At 31.0% G+C, this 22784-nt stretch overlaps 3 protein-coding genes and 2 long non-coding RNA genes across 8 annotated transcripts in view; 2 read left to right on the forward strand and 3 right to left on the reverse strand.

Moving 5' to 3' along the window:
• Positions 1-868: 868 nt before the first annotated feature.
• LOC117151218 lies at positions 869-15459 on the reverse strand. The gene is made up of 2 exons (XR_004460978.1): positions 15221-15459; positions 869-1370 (listed from the first exon to the last, which is right to left on the reverse strand). It is a non-coding gene; the product is annotated as an uncharacterized LOC117151218 (long non-coding RNA).
• Positions 1122-22547, forward strand: LOC117151216. The gene is made up of 2 exons (XR_004460975.1): positions 1122-1364; positions 22399-22547. It is a non-coding gene; the product is annotated as an uncharacterized LOC117151216 (long non-coding RNA).
• LOC100745121 lies at positions 2131-10779 on the reverse strand. The gene is made up of 20 exons (XM_012381008.3): positions 10548-10779; positions 9670-10127; positions 9136-9584; positions 8858-9036; positions 8387-8787; positions 8135-8312; positions 7847-8058; positions 7580-7761; positions 7381-7508; positions 7156-7287; positions 6945-7076; positions 6747-6873; positions 6109-6671; positions 5642-6010; positions 5144-5516; positions 4590-4918; positions 3632-4473; positions 3428-3561; positions 3174-3352; positions 2131-3085 (listed from the first exon to the last, which is right to left on the reverse strand). The coding sequence occupies exons 2-20, from the start codon at positions 10092-10094 to the stop codon at positions 2822-2824; spliced, it is 5598 nt and encodes a 1865-aa protein (XP_012236431.1). The 5' UTR covers positions 10095-10127; positions 10548-10779; the 3' UTR covers positions 2131-2821.
• Positions 11685-16163, forward strand: LOC100745363 (U4/U6.U5 tri-snRNP-associated protein 1). 2 transcript variants are annotated; one of them, XR_001101984.3, is made up of 11 exons: positions 11685-11986; positions 12354-12802; positions 12886-13014; positions 13075-13494; positions 13571-13712; positions 13901-14175; positions 14268-14355; positions 14426-14624; positions 14767-14891; positions 15466-15652; positions 15738-15877. XR_001101984.3 is itself a non-coding variant. In XM_003486474.4 (11 exons), the coding sequence occupies exons 1-11, from the start codon at positions 11824-11826 to the stop codon at positions 15994-15996; spliced, it is 2235 nt and encodes a 744-aa protein (XP_003486522.1). In that variant the 5' UTR covers positions 11685-11823; the 3' UTR covers positions 15997-16163. The 2 variants fall into 2 exon arrangements, 1 of the variants encoding a protein (XP_003486522.1); XM_003486474.4 differs by lacking the exon at positions 14767-14891 and adding an exon at positions 15969-16163 and having other exon boundaries at positions 15738-15892.
• The window catches only part of LOC100745485 (TBC1 domain family member 1), a 39188-nt gene continuing 32907 nt past the window's right edge, over positions 16504-22784 (reverse strand). For 2 of the 3 annotated variants that reach the window (XM_012380973.3, XM_012380974.3), the window contains exons 5-15: positions 22501-22705; positions 22022-22138; positions 21710-21926; positions 21295-21612; positions 20928-21214; positions 20664-20825; positions 20264-20580; positions 19913-20165; positions 19707-19825; positions 19401-19625; positions 16506-19316 (exon numbers count right to left, since the gene is read on the reverse strand). In XM_012380973.3, the coding sequence (XP_012236396.1) occupies positions 18396-19316; positions 19401-19625; positions 19707-19825; positions 19913-20165; positions 20264-20580; positions 20664-20825; positions 20928-21214; positions 21295-21612; positions 21710-21926; positions 22022-22138; positions 22501-22705 (3141 nt within the window). In that variant the 3' untranslated portion in view covers positions 16506-18395. Of the gene's footprint in view, positions 19317-19400; positions 19626-19706; positions 19826-19912; positions 20166-20263; positions 20581-20663; positions 20826-20927; positions 21215-21294; positions 21613-21709; positions 21927-22021; positions 22139-22500; positions 22706-22784 lie in introns of all 3 variants that reach the window. The other variant, XM_003486475.4, reaches the window with a different exon arrangement.

Here is a 22784-nt window from a genome sequence, read left to right on the forward strand (position 1 = left end):
ACATTCGGATGTATATTACAAGAATATTGCAGCTGTTCACATACATAGAATTAGAACTTTAAGAACAATTTCATACTGTATATTGAATTTAATATAACTTACGCAAAAGAAATGTATCGATATTTCTTGTTGGAACTTAAATAAACAATTTATTTCAATCGGTATGCCATATACATACTATATGTTTAATATGGATAAAGAATAATGCAATTTACATGAAGAAAAACATAATCTATATATTTTGTATAGAATAGATTATCTTTAAGAAATTTTGTTTAAGTTTCTTGATTATTATTTTAATAACATTATACCCGTATGTTAAGTATCGAGAAATAAGTTGGAGACCTATATGTCGAGAATATAATATATACTATACATATATTATATGCTTTCAAATATATTATACAATTTAAAAAGAATAGCTAATAGAAAAAGGTATCACACGTGTTAAATACGTAAATTTTGTAAAAGAAGGATTTAGATATTATTCAATGTTATTTTTGCTTAAAATATTGCACTTTCTTAAATGATACGTATACTGTTTCCTTATTTACAATTTTAAATTTTCTATGAAAGGAAAAATAAAAACAACAATTTCAAGCATCTAAAATAAGTAATATAAATTTTGTTTAATATCACATTTAGGAAATTAGTAAAATGTCTGATAAAAAAATATTTCCTGTGAACTAAATGAAGGTATTTATAATTTTTAAATATAAGGGAAGTATTAAAAATTCGCCAAAGAATATTAAAGATCACTTCACAAGTATTTCTACTTCTCTTTATCATTTTGTTACGAAATCTTTAAACTTACTTATTTTCTTCTTAATGAGACTGATCACTATTTAAATACTTTTTTGAATGATAATGAATGACTCAACACAATGTATATCTGTGAGTAATTCTTTTGCATGTCAATAATTAATTTTTTATTACTTCTAACTTACATTATTTTGTGCGAGAAATTGGATGTACATACATATACTATTTATTTTATTCATTTTGTGCTATTATAATTTTACACCTTCATTTAGCTCTACAATTTAATAATATAATTTTAACAATAAAGAATATTCATTTTATTCCACAATTTGCATTAATTAATTTCTAAACCTTCATTTATATTGGTCACTAAAATGATAATGGAAAAGTTTCCTCGCATACGCAAGTATTATTTTCCACTTCCATGCAATTCTACTTTAAAAAATACAACAGAATATGTCTATGAATTTGCTTCATCTGTAACCAAAAGCTTCTAACTTTATAAACAATTTTCTATGTACAAGATCTACACGTTTACAATGTCAATACATTGATCATCTAATCAACTTAAGTTCACAAAGAATCACATGATATATATATATGTATATCTTTTTTATTAATGATCTATTTTTTCCCACTTCTAAGATCAACTAATATATTCTGGCATATACTTCGAAGACTAGATCAATACATTTTTCATCAGTCCTTAACACTTTGCACCAATTTTATAAGATTGCACAGATAATAGCTGTGTCCATTTCCTAATCTTATCTCCTTTTTTTTCTTTATATATTTTACAATGTTTCTATAACTACTGTACAATTCTATACTATGGCTTCACAGTAAGTATTATTTGGTTAACAAATATATTAACACTTTCGCGCCCGCATTGATTCATTTCTCATTCAACTCTGTTATGCATATATCTACCCCTTCTCTCTCTTACGAAAATTGTAGAAAGGGTATCCCCTGAGGTCTGATAAAATCATGAAACAAAAAAAAGGAAAAATACGTAGTATCGTGCCATCGATCACGAAAGTGTTAATAAATTTCATATCTTATTGACATATTTTTTTATAGCCGTTTATGTATTTTACAACACAATATCTGGATCTTTCAGTTGAATTAAAAGTTAAAAGTGTAATAAGATATAACAGATAATGATAAGCAATTAGTTCTCAAATAAAATGTAAAATCTGCTAAAAGGAATATTTCAAGCAGTATAAATTAAAATTCACTAACAATATTATTATCATATTCATAAAAAACAATGCTTGTAAAATATCAATTCTAAAATTTGTACAATCTGAGATAAAATCGTTTCATAAACAAAGTCCAAAAAGGAAATCATTTCTGGTTCGCTATTCCTCACGTTACATCGTTGTATTTGAATCTCTAACTTATCTTTTAAAATATAGTGCTGACTGGATGTTGAATATTAATTGAAAATGATATATTTCACTACATCTTTTTTAATTTTCTGAGATTCACAAATTTAAATGTGTATACTCAAAATGTTAATACTTAATGTTATCCCTTGTTAATTCATGATGATTTTAGTAAAGTATTTGAAATATCACTTGACAATTCATGAACACATAATATGTATCTAGTTTCAGTGAATATGTTCAATTTTAAAGTGCATAATGAAATAATCCTCCTGATATTGGACAAGATGCATGTTCTCAAGTAATGAAACATATAGTGCACTATAATGATGTCTATGTAGAATTATCTATATCTATAGATAATCTAAAAAATATAATTTCAAAGATATAGAGAGCTTTAGTTGTTTGCAGTGCTTTGTAATGTTTATTGAATATAACGCAATTGCGATGGCAAGTGTTGTCAATAAATTTAAACGTAATTGTTATTTTAATTTACATTAACTACATTTCAGTGTTGGTTTAATGTTTTAGTTCATTAAAATTAATTTAAAAGTTCACTCTTTCACGTGTACAATTTTAGAGTTCGTTAAGATTCTAAGAAAAAGTTATATGTCACCTTTTTCTGTCATTTTGTTCTTTTTCGTTAAAATAAAATGTCAGGTACATACTTCTCACCCACCATGTTTCTTCGCCAATGTTTCCAATGCTCTCGGTATACACAAAGGACATAGTATTTCCGGCTTAGTAGTCTGAGATAACATTTTTCCTAAGTACTGGGCTGTATGTGGAAGAACTAATGATTCGGATCCCAGTAATTCGGTTTCCATCGTTGGAATTACTTCGGTTTTATATGTAGCTAATGGAAAATGATGTCCACACGTGAATATCATTGTATCTTCTTCAGCCTCGAGAAATCGATATACTGCATCCGGATCCTGATTTCATAAATAAATGTTTATAAAAATAATTGTTAATTTAAGCAATATTTTAATAAAATAAATGTACTATAATTTTATAATCTACCTTAATGTGTACAAAAGATTTGGAGTCATGAATATTAGAAGACACAGTGCTTATAACTCCTTCCATCATTTCTTTTGGAGTATTATTTCCACTTGAGCCTGGATATCCAGTCAATGGCGGTCCAAATTGGTCAGCCATTAAGGAAGATAATAGTTTAATGAACTCAGGCATAGGTTGGCCTAAGATAAATAGATAATAATTTAGTATAAAGTATTTATATTCAATATGATATTTTAAAACGTAAGATTGCTTACTTTGATCGATATGATGTAATAACATGGAACATACTTGAAGACAAAACTTAAGAGAAAAACAGTTAATTGCAATAAAGTTTTTAGCTTCGCTATTATTTTTATTTATATCCAAATATTTATCCATGATCTCTTGGCTGCAAAAATATTTTATGATTATGACGACGTTATTTAAAAACGTACAATAAATAAATATAATAAATTTACCAGAATAACAGCAATCCAAGGGGATAAAAGATCGATTGAATGTGTTCCAAAAATATATTCTCTATACTTTGTATCGGTAAATCGTGTTTAATCCAGAACTCCAGTGCATCTTGTAACATTTTACACTTGATAGTGTCCACTTCGTTTTCCATTTCATTCAAGAAAAACTTAATAACTTTTATAGCTTCATTGGTTATATTATTCTGCCGAGATCGAGCAATTTTCTTTTCATAAAATGTCCCGTTGCTTTTGGGCAACTGATCTATACCTTCCTTCATAGGAGTAGAAGGAGGAGAAGAACTATCTTTAGTGGATGTCTCTGCTTTTTTTTGCCTTGGTAATTGGTTTTCCTTGAAAATAAGACTTTCCAACCATTCCTCCGAATCAGAACTAGTGTCAGAATCGAAACTATCCCCGAAAATCCCCATAGGTGCATTTTCACATTTAATATCTCTGCACAGTTCTTCTAAGCCACCCTGACAATCGAATGTGTATAGTTCTTGTTGAAGCGTTTGCAGACTATTCAATGATTTGCTTGCAGGAATTTTCATTTTGTTCCTAGCGGCGCAATCTTTTACAGAATCAATCAGATTCTTCTCTATCTGTTTGTTAAAAAGTTCAGTGTTTTTTCTAACGTGATGTGCTGATGAAGACTTCTTTAAATTAGACTCATCCAAAGACTTTCGTTCTGTCTTTTCGCGCAAATTTTCAGACTTCACTTTTGAGCAAGATTGCAGACTCAATACATGTAAAATTTTCAATTGATACGAAAACGCATCGGAAATATTATGCTGTAGCATAGCTATTTTTGAGCAAGCTTGATAGTTTCCCAACTCGACACACTAAAAATATAGATATAAAATTATTAATTATACAAAATTTGTATTAATATATCGCTATAGAACTATAAGTTTTAGTTGATTCTTTTAAAAATTATGTAAGATAGTAAAAAACCAACCTTCTCTATAATTCTTGAGGAATCATATAAACCAGAGAAATATTCTAATGCATAATGTAGCGTCAATTCTCCTGGTGATTTTTCGATAACGCTTAAAGGACGAATTATACCCGCCAGAGAGGGTATATCATAACTTTGATAAGAAATAATGGGAGCGGGAATATTAGGAACTTGACTAGGCACGTCCAAAGCTACATGCGATGCGTGAGGGAGCCGTACAACTCGCTTTTTAATCAACACAAGCTTATCGTCGGTGTCACGTGCATCTTTTGCAGGAAGCCGACCTAATTGTGCTCTACTATTATTACCCCAAGCTAGAACTGTACCTCCTGAAAGAGAATACAGCGAAAAATGAAAATATTGTTGATAGCAGAACCTGAAACTATTTAACAAGAATAATCACTTAAACTAATTAACTTTAAACTAATTAAAAAGTCTACATCTAGAAGCATAAGGGGATAATGAAGCTAAATTTTGTACTATAAAAATAAAACTTATTTTCTTCAAGCTCTTTTTAACATTCGTCAGCACAACATATTATGAAGTTTAGATACCTGGTTGAATAGCGACTGTATAATCGTATCCGCAGTGAATTGCAACAGTTTTAATTATAGGGTTTATTTTTTCCTTGGATTTACTACTTTCTGCCTGGAATGATCTGGCTTCATCATGTACATTTCCATTTTTCTCGTTCACCGCAGAATTCTTTACATCGTCGTTTAAATCTTGTTCCTCTTCCACTCGTTTGTAAGCATTATGCCTTGGTGGTACTTGTGCAAAAATCGAAGCAGGATTGTAACACAGTGGCGTAGGAATCGGCACTTCCCGTCTGCTACCATTGCCTATCTGACCATCCAAATTTCTGCCCCACATATAAAGCGATCCATCCTTCGTTATGAGAGCATTGTGATGGCAACCAGCCGATATCTGTTACATTATTATTAATAGATGTGTTATAAAATTTAAATATAGAAAAAAATGTCAAAATAAAAAAAAAGAACGATAAAATACGATAAAATAATAATCTTGTTAAAGAGAATCTTCCAACTAACCCGGATGATATCCCCTTTGACTAAACTCGTATCTACAATGGTTGGTTTTAAATGTGTTTGAGCTTCTTCAAGGGACCCGACGTTTACACTTTTTAAACAACTGTTATCTAATTTTTTTCGCGATTCTGTACTAATACCGCATGCTTTTGATTGTACATTTCTATTTTGTGCATTATTTTCTAAGACTTCTTCATTTGTATCATTCATGTTTGCAGAATCCGTGACTTTTTCGAACTCGTCAATATTTTCAAACTGCTTCAAGTCTCGTTGTTCCAATATTCGAGTTCGTTTTTGCGTTTGTGCTTGCAATCGGAGAACTTGGGGACTAGCTCCCCATATATATAACTTATTTGTATAACTAACAGCAAGCTAACAAAAAATAATGTCATTAGCAAACATGTGTAATCTTTTCTTTTATTTACTTTAATATGATAAATGATCATAATCCAATAAACTTTTTTACCTACATTGTGAAAATATCCAGTTGTGATAAGAGTTATTCTTTCTGATAACGAAACTTTCATTGGCACTGAACTCTTAACATTACTACCCACACCCAATTGTCCAAAAATATTACAACCAAATGCATACACGATACCCTCTGTTGAAAGAGCTAATGTATGTGCATGACCGGCAGTAATGTAACGTATAACGGTACCAAGTAAAGACGTAACTAACGTGGGAGTCATTTTTTTGTCAGTATTACCATGACCCAATTGGCCATGAACACCCCAACCCCATGTGAAAACTCTACCATCTGCAGTCAATGCTACTGAATGGTATTGTCCAGCTACAGCATCAATAATGACTTCTTGAGCCAAAGAAGTGATCAATTCAGGGGTTGAACATTGTAAAACTTTCCCCAGACCTAGTTGACCAAACTGACTTGAACCCCACGCGTAAACGCCGTTATTAGTTACTGCCAGAGTATGACAGTGACCGCAAGATACACTGAGAACCTCAACTTCCATAAGCCAGAAAAAAGTTATAGCTTGAGGTGAACCATATCTCAATACAGATGGACCAATTCCTAATAATAATTAATATAAGTATAATACATACAAAGGCTATAAAAAAATATGTCTTTAATTGCATGTATATTTACCCAAACATCCATGCACAGAACTCCCCCATGTATAAACATTTCCGTTCCTAATAAGAGCAACATGAGAAAATCCAGCACATAATGGTCTTCTTTTGAAATCAGCACCAGAATTAGTATTTCTATGATCCTAGTTTAAATTATATAAATATATGATTATCTATTTAACATGAAATACTATGCAGTTTATGTGATAATTACCTTCTTAAATTCTAATAATTCAATGTTACATGTAATAGATTCTTGATGTAAAATAGATTTTTTACAAATCAAAGTCAGTAAAATTAGTAAAAAAGTTTCTATAATTTCTTCTATGAGTGTATCAGCCTCATCCTACATAAGAAAAAGAAATAGATGATAATTATATGAATAAACGAATGAGTTAATTGAATAATAAATTAATTATACATACATTTTCCACGAGATCTATAGAATCACATTGACTAGATTGAGAACTGTGCGAAGTAGTTCTATGACGTAATCGGCATCGCACTACCCTAGGTCTTATTACTGGATTCGTTGGATCGTATAGTGTTACTAATCTCTAAAACACAATAAAAATATTTCCATTAATTATTTTTATATTATATTATATGCTATTAACGTATTTATGCCATAAACACAATTTAAATCCTACCTGAAGTACAAAAATTTGAGAGTCTTGAAGATTATCAAGAATAAATGACATATGACTTCTAGCTAACTCAGGATAGACTAACATTGCTTGCATTAGACTTGGTTCACTTATACATATCAACAAACCATCTAAAAAAATTGTTTTATGAATAATTACATAACTATCTTTAAACTATATTGTAATTATAATTATGTATTACATGGTGTTGGTTGGAAATTGCTTGTGCTGAAAGTATGTATTGTCCTCATAAGAATATCTAACATTTGTCCATAAAGGCCCTTCTGTGTTGCTAAATGATGTAACACTTCCCACAGACACGTCTGTCCAGCGATATTAACTGCTAACAATTCATCGTAAAAAGAATTTGTAGATAAGAAATACCTAAAATCCAAATGATTTTTATTGAATATTTTCTTCATAAAATTTGTATAAGTCATATCTGAACGAGTTTTAGTTAAATGCTTACAAAAATTCTTTATATATAGCCTTGGACTTTTGAGATGAAGCTCGAAGCGTTCGTTCGATAAAAGAGAGAACACATAAGTTAGAAAGATGTATTCTTGGTGCAACAGGCATTTCGCTAATAACCGGGGAAGTTAAACAATGTGTAAGACAACGTAATAAATCCGCTGTATAACCAACAGAAGCAAATTTTAACATACTCTTCATTATTCTACACTGAAAAAACAGTAATCATAAAAATTATAGACAAATTTAAATGAGGAAACAATGTTAACATCTTTCTTATATTTACTTTAGACAATTTATAGCAAGCTACAGCACGTGGAAATTCTTTATTAGTTAAAAGTATATCACCAGCTTGCTCTAATAATTGTTGTGCATTAATACCGAGTACTATAGCCAACTTTGCTGCTTTTTCAAGTTCATTATTTTTTAATACTAGTTCCATAAAAATTGATAATATTGATTTCCTGCAAATGAAAACGATATGATTATTGTGAATTTTGATGAAATTAATAAGATATAATAAGGATATAACACTGACCTTAAAACAATTTTATATACAGAATGATTTGTTACAACTATACAAGTATCCACATGAGGTAATTCGATTTTAATATCTCTTACTCCCTTTGGTAACGTGTATTTATGTTTAATTTCTTCAGAAAGTGTTGTTGGTGCACTATTTGTACAATCAATAGCTCTGTACACTGCACGTATAACTTCTTTACTATTCACCAAAGAAAAATGACCAACAATACACTCTGGATTAAATTTGCCATTATCACTCTTACGAGTTTCGGATAATCTGTCTGATATTACATATATTACACGTTGACTGACGTCAGTAATAAAAAAAAATCGCTGAGTTAATAAAACATTTCGACATGATTCAAATACTTTATGCGCTGATAAAGGTACAGTAGTAAAATTAGGTCCATATACCTGCAATTTTAAAATCATTTCTATATTATATTTATTATTATAACTAAGAATTAATAAAATATTACTATACCAATATCTGATTTGTAATAGAATGGTAACATGTATAGAATTGTTGTCCATCCCTATCTAACTGAGACATTAGAAATACATCTTTTGACATTGCTTCTGGTGTTATCTGATTCTGATTTACCTCTGTAGAAGAGTCAGAATTAATAGTTATATTTTGTGTATTTCTATTGCTCGTAATATCTGTAAAATTAGTAAAAAGGTAGTTAAAAGTTAAATTATTCTCATTAATGGCCTATAACAAAATTAAATAATTATTGAATTTTATGTGTATATACAAACCATGATATTGTAAATTTTCTCCTAATGTCTGATTTTTTGTTTCTATTAACTTTTGTCTAAGAATTGCAATTTTTTCCACAGACAACTGTTTAAGTCCTTGCAATCTGGATCTAGTAGAAGCAAATATCTTGGTATTATCATACATGTTATCATTTGTATGCAACGTATTATATGATTCCCCATTCTCTAAATGATGCAAACAACTGTATGTACGCTGCTCCAAAAGTAATCTCCACTGTTCTCTGGATTGGCTTGTTATCAGAAGAGATACAATATCATTACTTTGATCGCGACAAATATGCAAACTGGCAATATTCCCTTTGATTTGTGTGACATTTGTTTGATGGCCAGTTTCAAGATTTATAAATATAATCTCTCCATACTCAGTTCCAATAATACCAATTTCAGCTGGTATTACTATACTTTGCCACCATACAATTGCAGTAGGCCTAGAAATTTTAAATTATAAAAATATAATAAGTGAAACATTAACTCATGATTATGTTTCATTACAAATTCAATTATGATATGTACTTTGAATGGGATGACTGTGAACTAATAGAAGGAAAAGAAGTTATATCATCACTAGTCCATCTTTTGTCCTTCTCGCAATTTTCATCTACGAAGTATAGAGCAGGGATTATATATACAGATCCATCAACACTTGTAGTGAGCAACCATGATCCCATAGAATGAAAACATAGAGCTGAGATTTGTTTGTGAGATCCTTGGAACCAAGGTATTCTTTTAATTACTGCAGTAGATACTGAATCTTTCTTATAATACAAAAAAATGTCAGCATTTCCTGTTGTAAATGCTAAAAATAATCTTTTTCCATATTCACATTGTGCACTGTGTTGTATCTCTGTTGCTTTAATCAAACATTGTAACTTAAATAGCCTTTCTTCAGTAAAACTTGTCATTGGCTGAAAGCCCTCTGTGCCTATTTCTGCAATCATTATATTTATGGTAACTGGTAATCTTAATACTACCTGAAATATAAAATATTACATTAAATTCTCTAAAGAGATTTTATTAAAAATATTATCATATAGTACCAGAAGACAGTACAATATATATTTTTATAAATTTCAAACTTAATTAGTACCTACAAAGATAATGTAATTATTAAATTTTTAAAGATATACAAGATTTTATATCTATCAAATTTCTAATTCCATAAAAATGTAAATATAATACAGTAAAAAAAATAAATAGGTGAAAAAGATCATCATAAATTTCTATGACTTACACATATTTAAATCAATAATTAATAAATTATTTATCATATACATAATCTAAGAGATCGTGGAAAAATTTACATAAGATAATATTCATATTATGCTATTTATTATTATAATCGTGTAATATAACGCTTAAAATATTTATGAATATATTGCAAGATATTATACCTGTGTTTATGCGCTTGTAAAATAATATAGTTAACGAGGAGAAAGATTTGTCTATTAAGAAATTCTTGTTGTGCTAAAAATAAATGATTGCAAAAGTAATCTAGCTTAAATATCACATTACGCATTCCGTCGAAACGTATTTATTTTTCCCCTACGCGAAAAACGAAGAAAATTAATTATTTACAACGCATTACATTTTTACAATAACACCGCCGTCAAATTTCCAAACGTCAGAATACCAAGGTTATATTGCATTATAATCACCACTATAACCATCATGAAAAAAACAAAATTACTAGTTTATTATGCAAGCGAATATTTCTTGCGTATGCGCCTTGATAGATCATGAATACAATTACGAATCTGTTTTAATAATTTTAATATTTTTGGGACAAAATTAAGTACTTTTAATTTATATACATAGTTGTACGCAGGTACCGAAAATAAAGAATGTTAATGAATGCAGTGCATACAAAAAGTATGAACACGTACTTTTATTTTATAGCATCAAATTTTGATAATCATATGAAATTACTGTTAAATAATACCAAATTTAATATAGTAAATGATATAATAAATAATATACTATATCAATCCTCATATCGGTCTTAGACTGTTTCTTCTCAAGTTTATATACAAATTTTTCTCACAATTATACTTTCCTAGATTTCACGATTATGAATGCTTTTTTAAGAATATATATTTGCATATTTTTTTTGCGAATATAGAAATGAAAAAGACAATCCTATATACAGGTCGATATAAGGATTGATACAGAGATCATAAAAGAAACCGATATAGATAGAAATTTTAATTTTTCATAACAACCAAGCATTTAGAATTAAATTACATTACTGAACGTTCCCTGTTGTTCAAATGCGTAAGCTGATGTATGGCGGACTGCGCACGTGCGAATGTCTTCAGCGAAAATTTAAACTCTTTATAGCTTGAAAAACAAATCTCAACCGATATTTAAATCCTATGTATAATAATATAAGCTAAAGAATAAATATTTCATAAAATTTAAAACGCCATTATTGAAACGGGTTTTTAAGCTGGATACACAATTGTTTCTGAAAATATTTTAGGTTTTCCTAAACATGGTTGGTAATATTTACATCACACTTCGCATAGTATTGTCATTTGAAGTGCGCATTGAAAAAATGGTGGATGGTAGTAGGAATTGACAAATTAGAGCCGAATAAATAGTAAATTTTAGAAAAATTTAAGAAAAACGGTGTATCACACGGTGTACGTGTAACTAAAAAGATTGAAAATGGGCTCGAATAAACGACACAAGACCGAGAAGAGTCGGGACGCTAAGAAGAAGCGTCACCGTAGCCGTTCACGAAGCTACACGCCTGAGCGCGAGAAATCGGAAAAGCACAGGCATCACAAAAAGCATAGAAGAAAAGAACGCAAGGATTATGATAGTGATGGTTATTATCTGATTCATTATTTTTAAATTATACGAATACGTTGCACAGTGGCTTTTCTCAATGTCGCGTGTTTTAGTAAAAAAATTAACTACGCGCGCACCGCTTCAAAAATGTAATTATTTACGAGCGGTTAGATAAGCTAAAATACTTTTCATTTATCTCTGTTATTTCTCCTTGTCATCGTTTCGAAAATAATATCGTGTTTCGTCTGCGCAGAAACATATTTATCAATTTCAAGTACAAGATTAAGTAATTTGGAGGGAATCAAAGCAAATAATAATATATACTTTGCATAGGTACATAAGCATTTACTATGATGAGCATACGATAGTTAATATCAGTTAATACTGCGTTTATTTTATTTCAGTTGAAATAGTTAATGCACCTCCACCCCCAAAAATTTCTAAGTCTTCACATCCGTCAACGCCTCCACCTCCTGAAATTTCTAAGCAGCACAGCCCTTCGCCAAGCAAAGGCGGTGGAACACAAACCTCTCTATCGATTGAAGAAACTAACAAGTTAAGAGCAAAGTTAGGTTTAAAACCATTAGAAGTTGATAGTGGACCAAAAGATGATCCGAATAAGATTAAGGATGACTTGGGAGAGTTTTATCACAAGCCTGCTCCTGATGTTAACGAAAAGTTAAAGACCCAAAAATTAAAAGAAAAGATTGGCACTCAGAAACAGAAGAGACTAATTGAGGCTAATTTAGCTAAAGTAAAAAGTTTAGGAGAATGCGAATCTGATGATGATACCAGAAATTGGATTGATAAGACCAGACGTTTAGAGGAAGAGAAGAAAAAAGCAGAAGAAAGGGTATTTTCAAAGTGTTCCAAATGTATATTACTCAGTTAGCATATTTATAATTAATGTTTTGATCTTTTCTATTTTCATGCTAGGCAAAAATGTTAGATCAGTTAGATGAAGAATTTGGAATTGGAAATTTGGTTAAAGAAGAAATTCATGCTGCACGTAATACGGCTTATACTGAAAAAAATTTAAAGGGTCTCAAAGTGGAGCACAATATTGTAAGTACCTACATTTATCTATATTTTTAAAAATTATAGCAATTGAATGATATTTAACAGGAGAAATTTGAAGAAGGCAAAACACTTATCTTAACGCTAAAAGATCGACAAGTGCTAGAAGAAGGCGAAGATGTGCTTGTTAACGTAAATATAACTGACGAGGAACGTTATCAACGTAATATTTTCAATAAAACGAAGAAGCCTGGTTACGATGCATACGATGACGATAACTTCGATGAATTCGGTTTCCCGAAGAAAACAATTCTGGAAAAATATGACGAAGAGATTGGAGGAACGAAAAAAGACACTTTCACACTGGGAATTAATAACATCAAAGACATGAAACAGAACAAACTTGACTACGTCAAACAACGTTTAGCCAATAAACGATTAGAATCATTACAATTAACAGAGCCAAAACTAGCTAGTGAGTATTATAATGAAGAAGAACTTGCGAAATTTAAGAAGCCAAAGAAAAAGGTAATCCTGTGAAATCAAGATTTTATGCTATGTCTTACATAATGCACAAGCTCAATATTTTGTCATATTATTTTAGGTTCGAAAGATTAGAAAGAAATTAAAAGCAGAAGATTTAATTCCTGAAGACAATGATTATCTTCGAGATCTTGGAAGTAGGAGAGCCAAAAAAACCGAGGACGTAAAAGAAAACGATGTTTTGGACGTAGATGATTTGGGAGGTATTTAGTATATTTTTTTTAAAGATTATAATTACTTTTTAGCATTTGAACCTCTGTTGTACTGTTAATTATTATTATGCGTATTATGTACCGTTAATTATTACTATTAATTATATTAATTATTTATACTGTTATATTACTATTGTACTGTTTAAAAATACATAAGCCAATTTTTCTTCATCCTCAAGCTCCCACTGAAGATCTCAGTGGAATAAAATTGGAAGAAGATGACAAAGAGTTGGAATTACAATTAGCATTGAAGAAGGCTCAAAAACTAAAAGAATCCCAATTATCAAATATCGAAAAAGTTGTTGAAACTATAAAACAGGAGTCTATGGGTTCTGAAGAGAGTCAATCTGGAAATATTGTTCTTAACGCCACTGCAGAATTTTGTAGAACACTAGGAGACATTCCTACTTATGGTCTTGCTGGAAATAGAGAAGAAAATGGACAGGAGTTGATGGTATTGAATGTTTTATTACTATATTTCTGTTGAAATGGTATTATCTAATCTCCTTTTCCTTCCTTTCCTTCTTTTTTTAATAAAAAATGCAGGACTTTGAAATGGACGGAGTCAAAGAGGAACCTCCTGCAAACGAGGATGAAGATGATGGCCGTGGCGCATGGAATACCGTGCACCTAGGTATTTCTAACATCCAAGCAGATTGTTTGATCTTTTACATTGTGTATAATCTTTTATATTTTATGAACAGATGAAAGTACATCAGAACCAGTAGCAATGGAAGCCGCGATTTTAGATGCAGAACCTTCGCTCGGACATGGCGTAGGTGGAGCGTTAAAACTTGCTATGAGCAAAGGTTATTTGCAAAAAGAAGATAGTAGTAGACCATCTGCGTCTCGTTTCGCACATCTACAAGCTCAGAATTACTCGATAGAGGACAAGACTTATGGGTATGTATGGAACAACTATCATTCAATACAAGAAGCTTTCTTACATATTTGGAAAGAGAAACAAATGTGAGAAATATTCTTCTATTGAATGCATACCAACGAACCTTGTTAGACGAGTCTCTAGTGAATTTCAAACTGTTAGTTAACAGTCGTAAATAGAGAGCTCAGATTTCGGTGCTCGGAAAATGGATGATCTGCTACCGCAACGAGATTAACTACTTTGTTGGAGATGATGAAAGGCCTAAGAAGAGAGTAGGATTGATAGAGGTATGTTTATATTATGCGATTCTACTGTACCAAGCGAGATCTGTACGAGCGTTCTAGACAAGTCCAAGTATGGATTGAAATTGCATTAATATAATTAGCAAGAAAAAAAGTTCATCTACTATATACACATCACAGTATAATTTTGTATTATTGCATTCTATACATGCATGTTTAAATATGGGTAATAAAATAACCTTTAGGATACGGACTTTATACAATCTTGGTTTGAACTGAAATCCTTTTTCACATTTATGGTTATACGTTTTATCAAATATGTTATAAAAGTTAATCTTCTTTGAGCAAGTAATAACAAATAATTTAATACATACATATACATATAATTAGTTAAACTTAAGTATATCTTTGATAAGAATATATTATTGATTACGATAGTTAATATCGACTTGTTTAGATTCGTATTAATTTAATCGCATAATGTAATGTATCTTTGAAATTTAATCATTTTTTTGTTCGCGGTAACGTAAATTTCGAAACACCGAATTCCATGAGCTACAATCAATTTTTACACTTGAACGAAGTTTATTGTTATTTGTTTTTATCTTTGTTTTTTTAGAGACGATGATAAATTTGGTAGAAGGGATCGTTTCAATGGTCCAACGTCAGAATTCAAAGAGAAGGATGGTTTCAAACCAAATGTCAAGCTGGAATACATCGATGACGATGGTCATGTTTTAAGTGCAAAGGAAGCTTTCCGATATCTCTCACATAAATTTCATGGGAAAGGTCCAGGAAAAAATAAGGTCAACTTATTTATTATCCTATCTAAAACTCTCTTTCCTTTTTAAACTGCAAAGTGGATACTAAACATAACTTCATAATTTATAGGTTGAGAAACGAATGAAAAAAGCAGAACAAGAAGTTTTAATGAAACGAATGTCATCTACAGATACCCCTCTAGGAACACTTAATTTATTACAAGCAAAACAAAAAGAAACTCAGTCGCCATATATAGTACTCAGTGGAAGCAAACAAATGCAAACGTAAAGCAATTTTATATTACTCTAGTAGATATTAATTAAAAGTTAATTTCGTAATACTTATGAATATTTTTTTCAGGACTAGCATATCGAAGTCAAAGCATTAAGTTAAAGCTAATTTCTGTAAGAACTGTATATAATATTGTGGCAGAGAAAAATCCCTTGTCAGTACACTTTTTCAGCAGAATAGTACATTGGAAAGTGAATACTTGCACATTTTTCCTTTAATTTGTTAATCTACTTACACGATAATAAAATAACATTTGTGAGTTTACAAAGACAACTAATCTTTCTTGGACCCTTTTCTTTTTTAATTGAAAAGATCATTAGTTTTTTAAATAATATAATTATTTATTTTATTTTTAAGGTTCTGTTATACGGGAACATTACAATTTTAATTTTCGCGTATGATATGATTGAAATATTGTGTTTATATTTTACAGACAAGTTTGTAAGGCTTTGCTTACATTATAAGTCAGATATGCTCAATTGATATATGAAATCTTCAATATATGTACATATCGATACAGTTACCAGAGAAAATTACTTACATTCTCTCGGTATATATAAAACAGTATAAACTCATATTTTGTCACAGTTTTTTTCGATAATGATACTTTATATACTTAAAATATTTCATCTTAGTTTTTAATCAAATAAATTGACTGCTATCACAATAAAATTAAGTGTAGGGAACAAACGATGTTCACAATTATATCTTATTTATATCGACATTAGAATAATACGATTTCTATATGCTAACAGTAACATGTGCATAAAAGCTATAAATATTTTAACATTACTTCTTAATTATTCATCACAATTTACGATTAAAGTTCCTAATTATCTACTTGTACAAATTGCTATTCGGAAGGTAGAAATTCCGGTACTACAAAATATTTTATCCTTTCTAATAATTACTGTACAAACGTACTGAACATTGTCTGTTTTTATCTTTTTGCTTTTTATTTAGTACAATATATTATTATGAGATTAAAAATATTTATGGGCTTGCTAAATGAAAGAAGTCTTGATCAATTATGATGACAGCATGATTCGCTACTGATATCAATTTGAGTATTTTTACAAAATATCAACGTCATTATTTCGTATTTAAAAAATGATTTCTCTTTATGAGAAGGTTGAACGGCATTGATTATAGTACATAGTATATAGTATCCCTGATATCACAAGGCTTTTCTTTGTGCAAAAATAGTAATAATACTTGATAATTTCTCGAATCTTACATAGTGCACAATAATTATATAAATTACATCTTATAAATATGTCTCGAATATACACGATACAGTTACATCTCAATATATGTTTTAGAAAACTTCCTCTCTACTAGTTATATACAATTTAAAAAAATTTGTTTTCTTTTCTAGAAAGTTTGGCACTTCTCTCGATGATTTATACAAAAGTAATAGGAATTCTTCGTAACTAAAAACAGTAATCTTTTAAATATATTGTTTAGAAAATTATTATTAAAACTATTATTTGAAAATACTTTTTTAAATTAAGGCAGCGGTATATTTTATATTGTTAGCTAAGAATTTTTGAGTAACTTTGAAATCCTGTCAAAAATTTAAGTTAACTTACTATTAGGGCTACTGCTCGCTGAAATTTGTTATTTTGATAAATAAAAATTTTGGGCAACTATGTACTAACAACAAAAAATATATCATTAATCGAACAAACAACGTTTATTCCTTTAATTCAATATTTATTTCTTAAATGAATTCCTATCAATTTTGTAATAATCTAATGTACATTTTGATACAGATATGACTTCTATTTGCTTGATTCTAAGAAATTTAGTTTACGCCAGTAACATGTATTTTGCCAAATAATATTCACCAATAAATTATAATTATCTACAATTCTGTTACTTCGCAAAATTCAATAGAAACTATTTTCTATGTTACTGTCATTTTAAACAAATTTCTTGTCAGCAGTTTATTTATTATATTTACGTAAATATTCCTTTTTACTCTTTCTTACATTCAAATATTTTTGATAGTTATTAACTTGCTGTACTTATTCTTCCTAATTTTTCTCTAAGTTTTTTGTTTATGTATATACATATATACGTATGAACATATTCAACTATATCTGATACTGATACATTCACACACAGGCATACGCGCACACAAAAGTCGCGTCAAGTTTTTAAATATTATAAATTGACTTCTTTGTTATATATAGTTTTGCTTCTTTTCTGTTCTCTATCGCATGGTATTAAAATCATTGGTATAAGTAAAAGGGAAGTGCGAGTCTCAGCATATTTTGATCGGCAGTCCACCTCTTGTAGACCGAGCTCTTGTTAAAAAATAAAAATTGATTGTTGTTGTATCAAAAAATTGTATACAAGAGAGGACACGTGCATGAAATGTGGAAGTAAAACATGAATTATGATACTGTTCCGTTAGCTTTTTGGATAGACCTTTCTCAAGTTAGTTACCTTCCAAGGCATCTTCCTTGAGCGCAACATCATCAGCAATTGTTATCTGTTCAACGTCTCTATGTTCTGGTTCTGAGCGTTTTTGCTCATACCTTCATCTTGGCCGCTTGGGCTCGATAACCTTGTTGATTTTATCGACTTCAATTTCGTTGTTCCTCCATATCTAAAATTCACATCACTGCAGGTATCCAGAGGATGCATCGTTCCAGTTAAATTCGCCACGTTATCATCGTTTGTAACTTCCAATTTCGTAATTGGTACTTTTTGAACAGATCCTAACTCATAAGCCGATTTCGACGACTTTAACTTCATTTTAGAATTTAATGGCAGCGAACTCGATTTCTCCAAATTGACTTGTTGGATCTTCAAGTGATTATCGTCTTGCACCATGTTTTGCTCTTCGGTTGAATTTACCGTATCAGTGATCCGAATATCTATATTGACGGTTTTTGGATCGTTTTCGTCATTTCTAATACCTTGCTCATTCGCATACTCATTCCTAAGAGCGGCCAATTGCGCTCGTTGCTTCTGAATATGATTATGCGAGTTTGAGAAGAACGACGAGACTCTCTCCAGTTTTGTAGCCAAGTTTGGTTGGCTCAACGTGGATTTTAAAGGGTACGGAGTATCCATTACGTTATTATTTTTTAACAAATTTTGAGATTCTCTTCCTGCGGAGTTACTCTTGATCATTCCCATTTTATTATTATCCTCGAGCACTTTTAGGGAGTACAATCTATTGGGTGTGCTTCTTCGTTTCTCAGCGATGCTTAACTGAGCGATTATTCGACGAACTTCACCAGGAAATTCGATGTCTGGGCGAGTTTCAGATAGTTGTTGTATAAATGCGCCCAATGTGGCAACAGTCACTTCTAGACTGCGATTCTGAGATTCAAGTTTGTGCAGGGTCGATTGCTGCATAGATCTTGCTGTCTCCAAACGGTGCAAGTCGTTCATAGTAATCTGTGATTATAATTATATTTATTTAATTTTAGAAACAGTAAAACCTTATGGTTTTTAAGCAAGATTAATGTTTAAAGATCTTACTTCAAGTTGTCCATTGAGCTGACCGACTTCTTGCGTAAGTTGCTTGTTAAGTACTTTTAACTTCTCTAGATTTTCCATTTGCGGTTTCATTGATATCATTTCTTCCTGTAACACCTGGTATTCCACTCTATATTCGTTCAATTGCTTCGTAATCTCTTGATCCGGATAAAACACGCGTTTCATAACACGGTCCAGAATTTCTTTATCTACAGCTGGTACGCGCGTCTATAATTAACAAAAATTAAGGAACATAGGTATTATAGTTATATCCGAGAGCTTCATTTAAAAAAAAAGAATTTTTCATACTTTGAGATATTCCATAATTTCTTCAAAACTGTCACACATTAATAATTGATCTTGGTGCTCTTCTAACAACGCCATAGCTACCCTGAAAAGTACCTCAGTACTTTCCAAGAAAAGTAAATCTATAAAAATAAATATAAAAAATAAATACCTGAAACTGTAAAAATAAATACGTGTGTATAAATTTGTATTCATCTTGTTGTACTTACCAAAAACTCTAGTCACAAAACCAAGTGGAAATTGACTGGCAAATAAAGTTAGCAACCATGGTGCAGCGTATAATGTGGGCGAAACCTCATGTTTGTCAAAATGATTATAAATCGCAGGCAATCTATCGTGCAACAACCTGGATAATTGATACAGGTACAATTGTAAAGCTGCCATATCAGGAAGATACAATTTCCTTAGGCCTCTTCGAAACATTAAGTGTCGTAGAAGGAAAAACGCTATATCTTCTGACATCTATTAACAATAAACGATATTTTAAGAAAAAGATGCTTATTAATAAAAATTAAATACTAATTAATAAAATAACAAAAATTAAAAATATTTAAACTTACGTGTAAAAGAAGAATGCCAGCTACGAAACTGAGACCTTGACAATAACCAACTTCATGGTCCAGAAGCGAGTAAGCTTTCAGCAAATTGAACAAAGCTAATTGTCCAGGTCCTAGAGGTGAACTGAAATACGGGTGGTTTGGAAATGTTCGTCCTAAATCTATTAAAATTGCATGTTGCTGGGACGTAAGCTGTTTCAAAAGCAAATCGTATGGTATATTGTAATTAGGGAAGTCGCGCGTGTCTATTGGAGGTTGCTTCAAGCAAAATTGTTCGGCCAAAAATTGCCATACTTCTCCTCTTTTGCCTTTTGGTACACCTGTACCAATATGAATAATTATTAAATCGTTAAGTCATTATATCTAAAAATATCTTGATATTAAAATTTTTATGATCACTTACCTTGTTTAATAGCATGTAAAAGCATTTGATTATCACATTTTGTAGAGATCCTCGACTCTTTGCTTACTAAAAGGTCCCATACTTCCATTAACTCGCGGCCACAAGTGCTAAGTTCATCGTACTCCAATTTTATTCTCTTAACAGTCGCTTCTTCTTGACGAACTGAAATTAAGTACATTTTTATGTACAAGTTGAAAGAAGTATTTCTCTATTATTCAGAAAAGGATATTAAATAGTATATTATTAAATATTGCATTATATTACCTCTAAGCCTCGCGTTCTCCTTCTCCATTCGTATAAGTATCACCTGCTGATTGATAGCTTTCTTCCACAGATCCCTTAATTCTTGTTTCGTTCTGCGCGTCGCCGTCGCCTGGGGCGATTTGATGACGCCAATATTTCCTGTTTTATCGCTTTCTTTTTCGTGATCTTTATTGGGAGTTACAACTCGATTCAATATAGCTTGTCTCCATGAGCCATTTGACTGTACCGAATTGTTTCCATCTGTCTCAGTTGGAGACATTTTTGGTGAATTTCCTACCTTCAGGAATCTATTAAAGAATATCATAAAAATAATAAAACAAATTCAAGTTGTAATTATAAACTACATACTGTCAAAAATTATACATACATATCCATCATAGAACTCTTTGGTCCAGTATTTACAGTCAATTGCTGTTCAGGTGAAACCCTTAAAGATTTGGGTCTACTAGAATCCGGCGAAATATCTGCCATGGACGGTTGTCGCGACATATCGGGGCTTTGGCTACCGCTTTTTTGTATCACAGTGTTGAGGTGGCTTATATCTTTTAAATGTCCAAGTCCAAGGTCATCCCGCGAACCCTTTCTCTTTATGAGGTTATCAAAACTATTTGTAAGCGAGCGTTTCGCTTTCATGAATATTGTGCTTCCGACACCTACGCCTAGGTATTGATTAAGAAATTCACTCCTGAAATATATTATAGATTAGATTGAATTGTTAACATAAGTAAAAATTGTATTTTTAATAAACATTTCAAGAAACTTTTTCTTAAAAGAAATCTTACCTATTCTCGGCTGTGTCATGAACGTGCCTAGCCTGTTTCGTCTCGCAATGAGCACGCAACAGTCTTATTAAAAATTGATTTTGCTCGCGTAAAGATGTCCCTGTACCGCCGGCGGCCTCAGCACTTTTGTATTTACTAACGACGATTTCTTGCTCGTCCTCCGGCAGCATTTCCATCCGCGAAAAAATTATATTCTGGGTCCTCCTGTCATTCTGTCCTAAAATCCGCAGGAGAACATGCTAACTTCTTACTCGTCCCATAATTTTGTTGGAAATTAAAGGGAGACAAGACATAAGTATACTCGTAAATTACCTTCGATTTCCTGGCATAACTTGTTATACCAATACATGGGGCAGTGTTCGCATGAAAACACGGAATATCGGTCTTTCCTTGAAACTTCGCACGTTCCAACAAACGCTTGTGAAATAGCTAAAAAATACGTATATGATTTTAGATTGTTTGATTTTAGTAAACTGATATCTCAATGTATTTTTATATTGTTAGATTAGATGTACTTGATTAGAAATAATGGAACTTCTACATTATTAGTTGTTTATACAGGGTGTTCTATTAGTGATGGAATCTGCCTTATCTGAAATCGACACTGAAAAATGATTAATGTATTTATTACCAAATGTTAGCCAATATAAAGTTTAATTTCTTATATTAATTAATAAAAAAGAAGTGAGAAGTATATATATATATATATATATAGGAACTTTCTCCTTGCAATGCCGGATTTATTTCATCGTAGCAGAAGCCATCAATAAAGAATAAGAAACTCATTTTACCAGCGACAAGATCATCTGCAACGGATTCCGATTGGCACTTGAATACGTAGCCAACAAAAAAATCCACGTTATTCTCTTTGCAAATAAAACCGAAGTGCTCGGGGTTCTTGATGCCTTGCACGCAACTCGCCACGTCTCTGAGTTGCTTGTGAAGCAATACCAGCTTCCTATCCGGGCTGATTAATCTCAAATCATATCGGCCAACCTGAAATTCAATGTCAGATCAGATCAGTTTCAATACAGATTCTATATAATAAAATATATATTATTATTATTATATGTAA

Source organism: Bombus impatiens, unplaced genomic scaffold, assembly GCF_000188095.3.
Source record: "Bombus impatiens unplaced genomic scaffold, BIMP_2.2 scf_0114, whole genome shotgun sequence".
Lineage (NCBI taxonomy): Eukaryota > Metazoa > Arthropoda > Insecta > Hymenoptera > Apidae > Bombus > Bombus impatiens.

Bases quoted from the DNA above. Each gene is read 5' to 3' on its own strand.
- LOC100745121 (XM_012381008.3), bottom strand. From the start codon at position 10,094: ATGATTGCAGAAATAGGCACAGAGGGCTTTCAGCCAATGACAAGTTTT. The intron at 6,874-6,944 runs GTAATTATCACA...AATTTAAACTAG, and splicing joins AATTATTAGAATTTAAGAAG to GATCATAGAAATACTAATTC. The intron at 3,353-3,427 runs GTAAGCAATCTT...TATTTATCTTAG, and splicing joins ATTACATCATATCGATCAAA to GCCAACCTATGCCTGAGTTC.
- LOC100745363 (XM_003486474.4), top strand. From the start codon at position 11,824: ATGGGCTCGAATAAACGACACAAGACCGAGAAGAGTCGGGACGCTAAG. The intron at 11,987-12,353 runs GTTATTATCTGA...ATTTTATTTCAG, and splicing joins CAAGGATTATGATAGTGATG to TTGAAATAGTTAATGCACCT. The intron at 13,495-13,570 runs GTAATCCTGTGA...ATATTATTTTAG, and splicing joins TTAAGAAGCCAAAGAAAAAG to GTTCGAAAGATTAGAAAGAA.